This window comes from Takifugu flavidus, chromosome 14 (genome assembly GCF_003711565.1).
Source record: "Takifugu flavidus isolate HTHZ2018 chromosome 14, ASM371156v2, whole genome shotgun sequence".
NCBI classification, from domain to species: domain Eukaryota; kingdom Metazoa; phylum Chordata; class Actinopteri; order Tetraodontiformes; family Tetraodontidae; genus Takifugu; species Takifugu flavidus.
In genome coordinates this window covers 1,780,870-1,795,022 of record NC_079533.1, presented here as the reverse complement: position 1 = coordinate 1,795,022, position 14,153 = coordinate 1,780,870, and the positions used below count along the sequence as shown (strand labels likewise).

The 14,153-nt window shown below is 48.6% G+C and overlaps 1 protein-coding gene across 1 annotated transcript; it reads right to left on the bottom strand.

Moving 5' to 3' along the window:
- Positions 1–2,088: 2,088 nt before the first annotated feature.
- On the bottom strand, positions 2,089–12,496 carry LOC130537774 (dapper homolog 3-like). Its single transcript, XM_057054798.1, has 3 exons — positions 11,736–12,496; positions 5,289–5,418; positions 2,089–4,984 (listed from the first exon to the last, which is right to left on the bottom strand). Exons 1-3 carry the CDS (start codon positions 12,021–12,023, stop codon positions 3,372–3,374), a joined length of 2,031 nt encoding a protein of 676 aa, XP_056910778.1. The 5' UTR covers positions 12,024–12,496; the 3' UTR covers positions 2,089–3,371.
- Between the last annotated feature and the right edge of the window lie 1,657 nt (positions 12,497–14,153).

Sequence of the window (14,153 nt, the reverse complement as noted above, 5' to 3'; positions counted from 1 at the left end):
ACTTTTCTGTTGATAGTTGCTGTTGCTTATAGCGGATCGTTAGTTCAGTTTGTGTGTGACAGAGTGGAGAACCTCCACCCTGTACTGGTACCAGTCCAGTAGGTTCTGTGTCAATGTCAAGAGCGACCGCTAGAGGGCAGCACTGGGCTCACACTGGCGACAGATAGATAGATAGATAGATAGATAGATAGATAGATAGATAGATAGATAGATAGATAGATAGATAGATAGATAGATAGATAGATAGATGGATGGATGGATGGATGGATGGATGGATGGATGGATGGATGGATGGATGGATGGATGATAGATAGATAGATAGATAGATAGATAGATAGATAGATAGATAGATAGATAGATAGATAGATAGATAGATAGATAGATAGATAGATAGATAGATGAATGATGGATGAGCTCCAGGTTCTTGGGAGGGTCCCTGTGGAGGAGCTGTCAACCGTTGGCTTGAGATAAACTAAGGTGACCAGTTTTTTCCAGCTTTAAACTTTCATCTCCCTCTGATTTATTGAGTTCACATATTAAAAACAGACTAAAGAGAGAATCGCTGTTGCTCACATCACAGCAGTATTTATCTGCTGATCTAAAAGAGCGCTGATCTAAAATGACATATACCGTACTTTCTCAACTTGCCTCTCTAAAGTAGTGACAGAAGTTAATGTTTATGAACACTGTAAAACATCTGAGAATAAATTCTATATATGGTTCATGTTTGACGTCTGAACTGCGACGTGATACATCATTTTATGAAGTAATGATGAAATTCATTTATTAAAAGCAAAATGTCTATTTCGCTCTAATCTTGTGCTCCGGGCCCGTACCCAGATGGAGCTGTGGCCCTGCTGGCCACCACCAACCAAGTCTGAATACGCTTGCTATATATTTGAACGATCTTAGACCTTTGGTTAACTTCAGAGACAAACACATGCTACGATTCAGGAGAGGCGATTCCAGAGGAAAAACAGGCAGGACATCTCTGGGACACAGCGCTGAAGTCTGCTGCACTTAGAATAGTTGCTGGTAATTAGCTCCTGTGGCGCCGCGTACAGAGAGTGAGCTGAAGGAAACCCTGCAGCGCTCTGCAGCCTAATGCATACTAATAGAATAATAATATCTTCACAAGGCTTTAACAAACCATAATGGTGGAGCAGATAAACGCAGGCAACCGTGTTGATGCCATGACATTAAATATAAATGAGCCTGGTACAAGAAGGCAATTCAAAGGATGCAGGAGAAAAATATAGGTCAATCACTGAATCCCCAAATGTGCCAAAAATGAAAGCCGCTCTGTCTCCTCTCCGAGCCCGAACCTCTCCGTCTGAGTAATCAAAGCCAGATGTAGTCCTCCACTCAGCCCCGCTACCCTCCCTCTCTTTCTCTTGCTCTGTGTGAGTTTCCTCCTCACACTCAGTGCCTCTCTGTTCCCGACCTGCCCTCCTCTCCTGCCTCTCTCCCCCTCGCTCGCTGCTAAAGCAGGAAATACTACAGGTTTCTCAGCCTGGAGGCAGAACTTTTCCTCTAAGCACTAACAGATGGAGGGAAGGGTTGGATATTCCAGTCAAATGATGTGTCTCAGTAATAAAAACAACGTCAAAGCATCAAGAACTGCAAATACTGAGAAAACGAGATGTTTTGTTGGCATAAAATCCTGTTGAAGACCATCAAAGCTCATCTGCTCTCTTCTTGAACCATCTCATATAGTAATATTTGAGCTTTCTAATTCAATATGGGACATATCATGACTGATTAGTACTTCCAAACATCCTGGATCATGAGAAACATGTGAGATGTCCACAGCGGTTCACTGCTGGCCTGGGTGAGCTGCTGCACGTCGGTGATGGGGACCAGAACATCTGGACGGTTACCAGCATGTGCAAAACACCTTCACAGTCAACACGATGCATGAAATCAACATTCTGGCTCTTCTTTCTGTGGGAAACGTGCTGCAGTTGTGGGGTGAGCTGAACTACTGGGTTATTCAGCATTTATACCAGTCGTTATAAATGCTGAATAACCACAATGTGTCTTCCAGCGCTCGATAGATAGACGGACGGACAGACAGACAGACTGTGGTGGCTTTTAAGAGCTTTAATTTTGGATAGAAAGAAACCAATACTGCTGTCCGTGTTCAATGGCACTAAATACTGTAATAATACTGAACAAAGCCCAGGCGACAATATAACATTAAATACATTCTTTGGCCAACACATCTGTGTCCATCAGCTTTAGGTAGCCCACTCTTTACATCAAATGGTAAAAATCCTGTATGTTACATGCTATAATTTGGAAACAGATCCTCCAGGATTATTGGTCCTGATTTCCACAAACCTTTAGGAGGAATAAATGTACATTTGCATCTAATGCTACAGACAAATGGCATCACACACCTGTTCAGGTAAAGTGAGATTTACATTCTCAGAGAAAAGCAGTCACATATAGCCAACGGGAGCACTCCCGTATCTGCTGATGCTCATTCATGTTGTGATCAGAAGTCACATCGATCACAAAAGTCCATAGGAGACAGGAGTGTGTGTGCGCAGTGTGATATTTACAGGCTGTGTGTGTGTGTGTGTGTGTTTGTAGGCACAGCGTGGGGAGATAACCACACACGACCGATCCGAATCTCCTGACTGAGTGACTGCTGTTACACGTAGATTTGAAGCTGATTTCTGTCGTGCACGAGCAGTGAGTGTGGCGTGTGTCTGATATGTTGCCTGCGTTTCAGCAGTTGTCAATTCACAACATCATCCAAACTCTCAGGTCTCGTTCCAAATATGCACCGAATAAAAGCACACCCGGAGATCCCAGCACCACGGGGTTCTATCTGAAAGTACCCAGTGACCTTCAGGGTTCTTCCTGTTCTTTAGAAGGCTCCATCCTCAATGGCTGCCTGGGATCACTGAAGGAAAGAGTGGCCCAGAGGTGTTTGTACAGACAGAGCAGAACCTGAGTTTACAGCCTGGGAGCATTTCAGGGTTTCACTGAATGTGCAAATATCAAGTCAGTAAATCGCTGCTCGCATAAAAGTCCACAAATGTCTCAAATCTCCCAGGTTTTCACGTAGAATTATGAAAACTGTCCAAACGTCACAGTGAAGGAAGAACCTGACATCGGTTATATTGAAAATGAATCAGTCTCTGGAACCAAACGGGCCACTAAACACGACGCAGGTCGCTGCAGAATAAAACCTTCATCCGGCAAAATCCAAAAAGCAGAAAAGTGAAAGAACTTCCAGGAACTGGATCAAACTGGCCACATTTGTCTTGTGCTGCGGCTGGGGAGAGCCGGTCCATCAGCTGGGGACAGCCGGTCCGTCAGATCTGTCCGGAATGTCGAGGCTTCACACCTCCTGCTCATCATACAGTGGTCATCAGTTTCAGTGAGCCAGTGCGGAAGCGTAGAATTTTCTTCTTAAGGGCATGTGAGGCTTTGATTTTAACAAATGCTTTGGGCTGCTGAGCTGCTCCAGGGGGGGTGGGCGGTGACGCCAGAGACAGTTGAGGGGCCAGCTGTTGGGGCCAGACGAGACCGCCGCTCTCATCTGAGTCACTGGACAAAGAGCTGGAATCTGGAGAGTCGGCCTCGCTCGTGCTGGACTCAGACTCCCCCTGGGCCGGGTGGTGGTAGTCCTCACTGGGCTGGCATGGGTGCATGGGCACTCGCTCTGGCTGGTACTCCAGGTGCTGATGGTGGTGGGAGTGGTGCGGCCCGTAGGACGCGTGGGGAGGCCGGGATTTGCGCGTACGCCTCCCGTGGTTGTCTTTGTGGTTCGGAGCGGCGGAGGCGTGCAGCGGCGCCTGCGTGGGGGACTGCTCGGCTTCGTCTTGGCTGAGTTCAAGGGTGGACTGCCAACGGCGGTAACTCGCGCCTCCTTGCTGTTGTTTCTTGTTCCTGGACTGACTACTGCGGTTTCCTTTCCCTCCGCTGCCACTTCCTGCACCATCTCTCTCCACTGTGTTGTACTTGCGCTCGGGAACCCTTTGCAGGCTGTTCTCTGACTGGGATCTGCACGCCTTCTTTCCCTGCTTCCTGCTGGAGACTCCTCTATCTTCATTGGAACGGCACTTCTTTGCGCCCCCTCGGGATCTACTGGGTTGGACCTGGGACACGGGCTGCTGCTCGGGAAGATGATGATGCCCTCTCTCCAGAGAGAATGCACCTTGGTTGGGTTTAGACACCCCAAAACCCTTGTGAGGGTTGGAGTGCTGATGACCGGAAGCTCTAGCGGAGCCTCGGCAGGGCTGGGCTGGAATATACTTTGCATTCACCAGTTGGTCCTCGGCTGGCGGCGGCTGATGAGCCTTTAACAACGGTGGGGGAGAATGATAGTGATAATTTGGCGGCAGGTCGGGTTCACTGTTACTGGAGTCTGGGTTGACTTGCAACACTCTGAAAGACTGGTACTCCACCAAGGTTGAGCGGGACGCCTGTCTCGGCCTGTGATACGGCCCTGGCGGATGCTGCTGCTGCTGCTGATGGCGGCATGGAGGCGCAGGATCTTCAGCGGGCCCCATCCCCTGGTAACCCTCTTGATCAGTGTTGTAAGCCTTTGGGAAATATGCGTCTGAAGTCTGTGAAACGCCTGAGATCTCCGGAGCAGGAACCGGCTTTGGCGGCATTTGTTCGTCTTTGTGACATAAACTACTCTGTCTGGCCACGCCGACGGCTCGAGTATCGTGCGCCAGGCTGGTGCGGGGCTTTGAGGGACGAGTGTGTTGAGTTCTGCGCTGGATCAGTCCAAAGATGTAAGTCTCAATTTTATGGGCTTGGTGATAATCTTCCTGATCGAGTTGGATTTCTCTAATATCCCCCAAAACGTCGGCAACGGTGGCGTGCTTCTTCGCTTCAGACGACCATCTTCTGTCCAGCTCTGTCTCTTCGGTCCCCTCGGGGGCTGAGAGGGAACGAGGAACACGAGGACGGTAATCTGATTCAGGGAATTTATTTTTTTTGGCCACAAGGACTTCTCCTATCACAAGAAGGAGAGAAAGAAAACAAGGTCCATCACATCTATAATATCAGTAACAGCTGTCAGTGTGTACATATAGATTAGATTAAACTATAGTTCCATTAGTTTGGTCTTGTTTTGTCTACATCTTTACGGATGATTGTTTACTCCTCTTTTAAATCTCTATCCAACTTGAGCATAACCATAAACAACAGCTGTGCCCAGATGTATGGATAACATACATTTGAAGTGCTGGAAGAATATTAAAAGCATCTTCAAAAAGACTCCGTGTTGTGTTTGCTCGAATGCTGTTTGAGGATTTTACCAGGACAAAGTTGACTGTCGTCCAGAGTAACAGGAGCTTTTGTTAGCTGATCCTCAGTCCTCACACTCAGCTCGGCCTCTTGCTGCTTCACGGATGGGTCAAAATACCAGGATGAACCCTGCAAACTGGCCTGGAACACACAACGTAAGCCAAAGAGTCACTTTGCTGCATTTCCCCTGGATCACAAACCCTTCTGGATCTGCACACTTGTGCAGGAGACATCCATTAAAAGAGAATTAAAGCCCTGCTGCCGGGCAACTGTCGAGCTCTTCCCCAGCCGGTGTTCTATTATCTCACCCAAACTCTGTGGTGGAATATCACACGTTCTGTTTCAAATGTAAACCAAAGAATTTAAAAGAAGTAAGAGCAGACGGCAGTAAGTCAAGGAGAATAGATTACCCCTCAACAGTGTGAAAGGCTCCTGGGGGAGAGCCAGGATCCTGTCAGCCAGGGTGAGCTCTAATGGGTCAGGCTGAGGAACAACCATTTGATGCTCTGATGGTTGAATTAGTTTTGTACAGTTTTGGACATATTCTATGTTATTTGTTGACTTTGATACAGACGACGTGGAAAAGTGAATGTCATCGTGAATGTGTGTGTGTGTGTGTGTAATGATTTTCCTGCTCATCTGTCAGGAGAAACACAGGTCAACAACTTTTACATTCACAGACAGCTATGAACACAAGTGCTTCTTCTCAAAACACTGAAACAATAACATGTCAGCCTCCAATCCTCACTGCTGCGACCCCCAACACACACACACACACACACACACACACACACACACACAACACACACACACACCACACACACACACTCACACTTCATCATAACAGAACTTTACACTGACAGAGAGCCACGAAGGAGGGACCAACAAAAAGACTGTCCATATTCATAATTGTCATGACTATAAACCCCCCCCAAAAGAAAACGCTGATATATTTCATGCAGCACTTTCAATAACGCCCAGGTGAGGTTGGCTCATTCAAAACGCCAGCTCTCATTAATCTGTTAGTAACCGAGTGTTCTAAATGTTAACCTAGTGATATATGAGGGACCTTCTTCCTGGGTTTTACCAGCACGTAATCACACTGACACGGGGAAACAACAAGCTTGAACATGTTTACACAAACCAACGGAACCATCCCCCGCCCCCACCTCGGCCCCTCCAACCACATCTCCATCATGCTGGTCCCTGCTTAATGTCCCCTGTTCCAACAGCAAAGACGGCTGCTGGCCATAAATAAAAGATCGGATCGGTTCCAAAATATAGGTGAAAGAAGACAGATAATTAGAGTTAAATCCATATATAGACAGAAGGTCAATGGTCATGTGACCAAAGAGGCCGCAGTGGGACCTGCGGATCTGTGGACGACTGCAGGTTCTGGTTGCAGGACTGGTTCTGTAGGACCGCTATCTGAGGAGCAGGCAGAACCAGCTGCTGGATGACTACTGCCAGTAGTCCTCACCCCAATAGTGATGTTTCAAACATCACTATTGGGGTGAGGACTACTGGCTGGTCATGGCTGGTATAAAAGGCTCAATTAATGCCATCAGTAGTAGCGACAGAAGAGCTCCACCCGTGATGGGTTCCCTCCTGGGTACCAAATTCTGCTCCGGACTCAGCCATCAGATGGTTTGTGTTTTTAGGAAGTCAACCGTATCAGCATTCCTTCACTGTTGGGAAGCTCTGGTGTTTTTATTCATTTGAGGTTGATGTGAGGAGCCGACTCACAATCCAGCACGATCAGGGTTGGGTGTCTTTAACACGAACATCTTCCTGGCGTACACATCACAGACCTGCCACTCCCAGGGAGTCACGCGTCCTTCAGCTGTGGAGCAGCGGCGTCACACTGTCAGACACTAATAGACAACACCAGAGAAATCACGAGACACTGTAGGTATGTGGGCGGCTGAGCTGGGCTTATCGCGATATAAAAAGAGCCACCGATGATGTCAGACTGACGGCGGCTTCGTTCCCTTTGTGCGTGGACGCTCAGACATGGTCCAGCCTCTGCAGTGGGTTCAGTGTCCTGCTGAAGGACATGTTGTTGCAGGGGTCTGGGATCTAAACCTGTGACTACAGCTTCCTCTCTGAGCCACAGGGGCCTGGACCCTGGCTGAACTGAGTCATCATCTGAGACATCTGAAGAACAGCAAACGTCCTCTGACGTACAAAGAACTCTTCCTGGTTCATCAGAGGCTGCGGCGGTCTGGCTGCTGGGCCAGTTTTAGAGGGGTCTGTAAATACCTCCCTGTACATGGCAGACCCGTACCGTCCACTGTGTCTGGACACCTGCTCCCACTATTCCCAGCCTGGATCAACAGCTAAACTTCCTGTCCAGTATTATATAGCCAATGCTGCTTTTAGCCTCTTAGTTCTCGTCCTTTGTGTTATTCTTTCTGGTCCTTGTACAACACCGTGTCCTCCAGTGTTCTGAAAGTTCCCTCTGAGTAAAATTCTCATCTTCATGCAGAAATATGCTGCCGGTTTCTCTGAAATGTAGGGGCCATTCACAGTGTCAAAAGTTAAAAATGTCTTTTTTCTCTGAGGCTTCCTGACCTAGCAAGAGAGGAACCCACAGAAGCACATCTGTATGTTGGTCCTCACGCCCCCAAACCCCCTTCCACCCCCATGGCCCATCAATGGCGGCCCTGTGTAAATGGTAGAGGGGCTGTTGACTGTCCATCGCAGAGGCAACCTGAACTTGGTCTGGGAGGAGAACGATCCAGAAGAGGGTCTGTGGGCTCGTTAGAGACTGCTGGAGAGCTGGCAGAAGGTGTGAGCTGCTCATCATAACAACAGCTTGCACCTTTTCTAAATCATTTGGACATTTAAAGTAATTACTACACATGAATGTCTAAGATTAGATCAACACAGATCTTTTGTTTGGATTACTCTCACACCCCAGCAAATAAGAAAAATGTATGTCTTTAAAATATAAAATGTAGCAGGTTTAAACTGTGTCATAAGTTGTTTTATTAAAAACCAGGAAGGGAAATTGAAGATATTGAAGAAATAGTGAGAAAATCTTCAATGAAACGAAGATTCTTATTCTTTTTAACATAAAAACCCAAAGCTATCTGCTAAGGTGCTCTATATGGTTGACTGGTCCACATTGTCTACAGTAACCTCTATAATCAGTTTCTGAGAACCACTAAAGTTAAAGGAAGAATTCATCCTAATGGCGATGACGTCATCTCGGTGTGGAAACCAGAATAATGTTCCTCCACCACTGAGCCCTGCTCAGACGACATCCTGGGGTTGCTGAATTCATTCGTTGAGTTCTTAACTCATCAATGTGCAGTGATCTCTCTTTAACGTTGACTACCGATGACCCGGGGTAGCGATGGGGGGAGAGTGAGAAAGGAAATCCAGTCTGACTGATCTGGTCCGCCATCCCTCCCTGGTGGGGGTGAAAGGCTGCTGATCATCAGTTACAGTGGTGGCCTGTGGTGGCGCCTGAAGGAGAGTGATATCTGCCCCCCCCCCACTCTGCCCATACAGATGTGACGTCCTGTAACCAAGCGGTGGTTTTTGTCTTAGAGACCTCACAAGTGGGCAGTTTGCTCAGCCAGGCCCCCACCAGGAGCATAAACAGCAGCTCCAGAGGCGTGTTTGTCCAGCCCAGTCAGGTGTGAAATGTAGGCTATTTACATCCCTTACAGTTTAAAATGTAAGAGCGGTTTGGGGGACAGCTTGGCCACCCAGCTGCTGCGGCCGCTGGCAGCTGGACGCCATCGACAAAACCTACTGAGAGGCTGAGGGTCACTCTTGATTCATTTCATCAGCCAAACAGCAAAACATACCATTACAATCATCATTCACCCTTGAAATCTATCTACATTATATAGAGTAGGAAGGGGGGGAATGGGGGGGGGGGGGGGGGGGGGTGGAGGGGAGGGACGGACGGACGGACGGACAGACAGACAAGCTCCTCGTCCCTCAGGGGTCACTGAGCAGTTCAGCAGTGAGCCACAACCTTCCTGAAGGTCACCACAAGGTTCTGATTTGCTTTTCCAGCAACTCTAAGCCATGTTCTCTCTGATATTTCTCTAGGTCTTCTCGACCTGAACTTGACCTCCAGCGTTCCTGGGATCGGAGCAGATGAGGACCTGAAACTCTTCTCCTTCGGTGCTCCTCCTGCTTTGTTGCTCTGAGGGCCCAGGATCCAATGGCTGCTGCTGGCTGGGACAAGATTAGAGGAGTCTGGGTCCTTGTAGGGCTGGACCATCACCTGACCTTTCCTGACCATGAGCCTAAACAAGCCGTCACCCCGACAGGCTCACTGGAGGCACCATAATCCAGACGGACCCAGAGGCAGATTGGCTCGTTGCTATACCCTCACATTCCTGAGCCTGCCCTCAGAGAATTAAACATTCAAATAATTATAGAGCAGAAGAGCCAGTGAAATGGTATGGTTTTATACACACACACACACACACACACACACACACACACACACACAGGCACACACACACACACACACACAGGCACACCTCATTTGTCCCCTGTTGTCCAGGAGGCCACAGTGAGGGTTGTGTTGCTTCCTCAGCTGTCAGCTGTCACATGGCTGTCAGCAGCTCCTGCTGAGCATCACACACACACATTCTCCCTACACACACAAACATGCATTCTTTCTCTGCCCGGAACACCGGCAGCAGCAGCAGGATTCACTCTTTGTCCCCGTACTCGTTCTCTCCTCAGCTCGATCCACAACCGCAGAAACAGAACAACAAGCACGAATCCATCGTAGTCAGGTTTCAAAGGGAGACAAAAGAAGCAGCAGAAACGTGGGCCACAGGCGGCAACTTCAGCCTGGCGTTGAGGCAGAAACACTCCAGACCAAATGGGCAGGAGCATTTCCTGCTGGGTAGCGTTGGACGGCTGCGAGGACTTCGATGAGGAACACGACGAGTGAGCCTCAGCAAGGTCGACCATGGGAAGGTGATGATCCGGCAGATGTGGAGAGGACTAAAGAGGGATGCTGCTACACAACGCTGCCATTGGGTAGAAATGAGGGGCCAGGAGACAGTCAGGGGGAAATCTTTGGAGAGCTTATTTGGCTTTAAAATGCAGCTGTTCAGAGGTTCTCTCACTGATGTGGAGCAACATGCAGCTCTGGAAATACAATAAGCAGTAAAGCTCAAGCTGTTAACGCCGATGTTACAGTGTTTCACAGTCATGGATGAGATTTGGGCCGTGCTCTGGTTCCTCTGTAGGAAGAATGATGTGGACTACAGGAAATACAGCTCAAAAGATTTGTGAGCGCATGCTTTCATAAGCACATCAGTGACTGTGATGTTGAGGAATGTGTTACTCAAACAGCAGGTTTCAAAATGTAAAAGCATCTGAAGGTCTGAGGCCAGGCCTGCCGCTTGTGTTCTCCAGTTGCCTTCAAACCGCGTCCGAGCTTCATTTATTTCAGACTCCCAACTTGTAGATTCTGCTCGTATCTTTTCGGGTCAGATTTTTGTATTTTCAATATTTCCTATTTAATAGCGGTTGTTTCCATAAACAGCTGCATAGGAAGAAGGAATTCTGCCACTTCAAGTAACTGTCGGCAACAACCCTGCAGACGCCCAGACAAAGTTAATGGGGCTGAATAGGATTTGGTGGCATGGATTTCAAATTAAGCCGTGCTCTGTAGGAAAAGGCAAAGCGCTCCCAATGACCGCTTCTCAAGAAAAACCAGCAGCCGAATTGTGAAGTTTCCATTTATCTTCTGCTTTGGTGGCAGTAGTTTGCTACCAAAAACGCATTTTAATGTTATAGGTGGCTCAAAAGTCATAAGATGAGTGTGTTGTAACCGGTCGGAGACGTGGATCACAGCTAAATCCCAGCAGCATAATCATCACAGGCATTACGCTGAACTCGTGATATTTGCAATATCCTTCTGCAATGTGTCAAACAAGCTTCTGCGTTTCTACCGTGTGTTTATGAAAAAACTCAATATCGGGCTTTTGTTCCATTAAAAGGCCAAATATCCCACAGCAGGATCCACTGGGGGGTTTGAACCAACCAACCACCCAAACATGCACACATTAAACTTAATCTGAGAATATAATTCAGATTTAAAGTGCCCTTATGAAAATAAATAACACCTTTGTGGGGGATTAATAACCCCCCCCCCCCCCCCCCAACTCAAAGCAGCATGACATTGATAAAATAATGAAACGCCCCAAAACGTTGCCCTTAAATGGTAATGTAGGTCTAAAATTGTCCTCTTTATGCATTTTAACAGCACACATTAGTTAGTTCGTCAGTCAGTTAGTAACAAGAGAGGTAAGTTAAAATGAGGGGGGTGAAAGCTTTATTTAGAAGGGAAAGAGGCCCAGACAGACGCACAAACCATCCGTGAATTCAGGTCTGGACGGACTTCCAGAAACTTTCCCAATGTGCACAGACAAAAGCAAGGGAAAGCAGCGTTCTCGCGCACAACCTACCGTTTGGTGCCTGCGGTCATCGGCTGTGGGGTCTTTTGGTGCGTCCAGGGAAAAAAGTGCCGACCGCAGTTGTCCCCAAGGAGACTGTCCCGACAGCAGAGAGTCGCCGAGGCTCAGAGCGCTCAGCACCCGGCTTTCCTGCCTCTGTTTGAGCAATTCCAACTCGCACAAGCCGGCCAAGCTGGCCTCCAGCCGCTCCTTGTTCCGACTCCGCTCTTCTTTCATGGGCAGCGAAAGCGCAGGCAGCAGAAAGTCGGAGCAGCCTGGCGCCTCGTTCGTAGCCATCATCTTGTGTTCCTCACAGCCCACCAAAACCCAGGAGAAGATGGTTGGACTCTAGTTGGTGAAGTTGGCTTCAGCTTCAGCTGCTGACCTCGCTCCGGGAGCCATTCTCCTCCTCTCGCCTGCAGACCGCTGTGCGCTCTCACTTGGACAACTGTTGGTGGAGCTGAGCAAGCGCACGCAGCTTTCTCTGGGCTCTCGGAGACCCTCGCTAAACTACGCCCCGTCCTCCGCCCGGTCGACTTCGTGATAGTTGGCTCGTTATTCTGCTGTCAAATGTCCCATTTTACGCCTTGAAACACACCGTCACTGCATCAACGGCGGGCCGATGATGGATAACAAAACTAATTTTGTGCGTTTCAGTCACGCAGAATGACAGGATAGAAGTCTGCCGACTGTGGAACACCCACCGGACGGCATTCATCACGCACTGACGACGCTCGGGCTGATATTTCACACGCACAAGGGAGCAGACGTTCAGTAACGTCATAAACATGGACCGCACTGGTTTTACACTCAGTCCTGGGAGAGACATTTACAGGAGCCGGAGAGAGAGGCAAGCGCCCCCTGGTGGATCTGAGCAGCTATAAACTATATCTCAATATATACATACATGGGGGCGTGGGGGGCAGCAGAGGTTTGGGGGGAGGTCATACAAAATGTTGCTGTAATGATCCAATGGGGCACCATCCCTTTTCTCCTTTTTTAGGGGGATGTGGGGAATCGAAGCTTGACTGGGGGGGGTGGGGGGGTGGGGGTGCTGGAGCCACCAGGATGTCCCTTATCACAGAAGGATTAAGCCTCCGAACTGGACAGGGTTCCAGTTGACACGTTTAGTCTCCAGTCAACCTTATTTAGATGCCTTCGTCTGTAGGCTGGACGTGTTGCAGTGTGTGTGTGTGTGTGTGGGGGGGGGGGGGGTGTCATGTTTCCAAATCAGGATTTTATGCCAAATGCTTTTGTGGAGATCAGGAAGGGACGCTCTTCACTAGGAAGGTAAGAGAGGAAAGAATCTCAGGCATTGCACCTGAAAAACATCTTTTTCTGCTGAAACCTCGGGTTCGGCTGTGAAACAATGTTGATTCATTCTGGTCCAACTCGACATTTGACCCAGTCTTCAGGTGCATTTAGTTCTAAAGTGCAAGAGTGACGCCCTCTATGGGTGAACCCGGCTATTACAGTGGAATTTTGCTGCTGACTGAGATGGAGGCCGAGGATGTTTTGGGGGCAGCTTTCATCACAACCCACCACTGTTGCCCCTCCTATAACAACAGTCCAGAACCCCCCCAGTAAGCGGTGGGTCGAGGGTGTCGGCAGCACCCCTCCCCACACCCTCGCCTGGATACTTTCATGTTTTATAAATGTGCAGTTAGTGTTGTTGTTTTTAACTTTATCACTGCAGAATCTGTTCTAACACTCAAACACATCAGTGATCTAATGAAGAGGGATTTTCTTTATGTGGGTCCTGTTGTAGTCCTCTACTCACCCACACCTACAGCTGGAGCGTATCCATACTGAGACAGTGAATGAGGGTAACCCGTGCACGCGTGTGTGTGTGTGTGTGTTTAGCATAATGGAAATGCTGCATACAGAAAGAGGCACACAACAGAAGCTGTAAACACATTTGCATAGTCATAAATCATTAACCCACCTTCGGTTCCACCAGCAGGGACCCGAGGAGCTGCTGCCTCATGATTAAATGCATCTGAGTTCGAGGTGACTGCTTCAAATCCCGAGCAAATCCAGTTCGTGGATTAATAGAGAGCTTAAAGCTTCATAAAGTATGTTTTGTTATTATCAGAAGAAGCTCGTGAGCATCACAGGAGTCGAAGAAGAAGCGGCAAACTTTATGAGAGGGTCCCTCCTGTTTAGCACACACGTCGATAAACGTGAACGTAGGACAAACACGTGCATGTGAGAAGTGTGAGGGTGACTGTGGACGGGTGCTCTGACCTACGGGGCTCAAGGGCACCTCAGCAGTCGTCTGCAGAGGTTGGGCAGGCATCTCTCCCTCCACAGACCCAATGAGCTGGTCTGCAAGTGGGTCTCAAACCCAAAACTCTCCCCCGTCCAGCACATTTTCCATCCGGCCGAGCCACGGCCGCCCCCAAGCGCCTTCGGATTCTATTAAACTTC

What these genes read in the sequence shown, in the direction of transcription:
- LOC130537774 (XM_057054798.1), bottom strand. Translation starts at nt 12,023, where the DNA reads ATGATGGCTACGAACGAGGCGCCAGGCTGCTCCGACTTTCTGCTGCCT. An exon ending in ATGACCGCAGGCACCAAACG is followed by an intron (nt 5,419 to 11,735) that starts GTAGGTTGTGCG and finishes TGTGTGTTCCAG; the next exon opens with GCCAGTTTGCAGGGTTCATC. An exon ending in CGACAGTCAACTTTGTCCTG is followed by an intron (nt 4,985 to 5,288) that starts GTAAAATCCTCA and finishes TTCTTGTGATAG; the next exon opens with GAGAAGTCCTTGTGGCCAAA.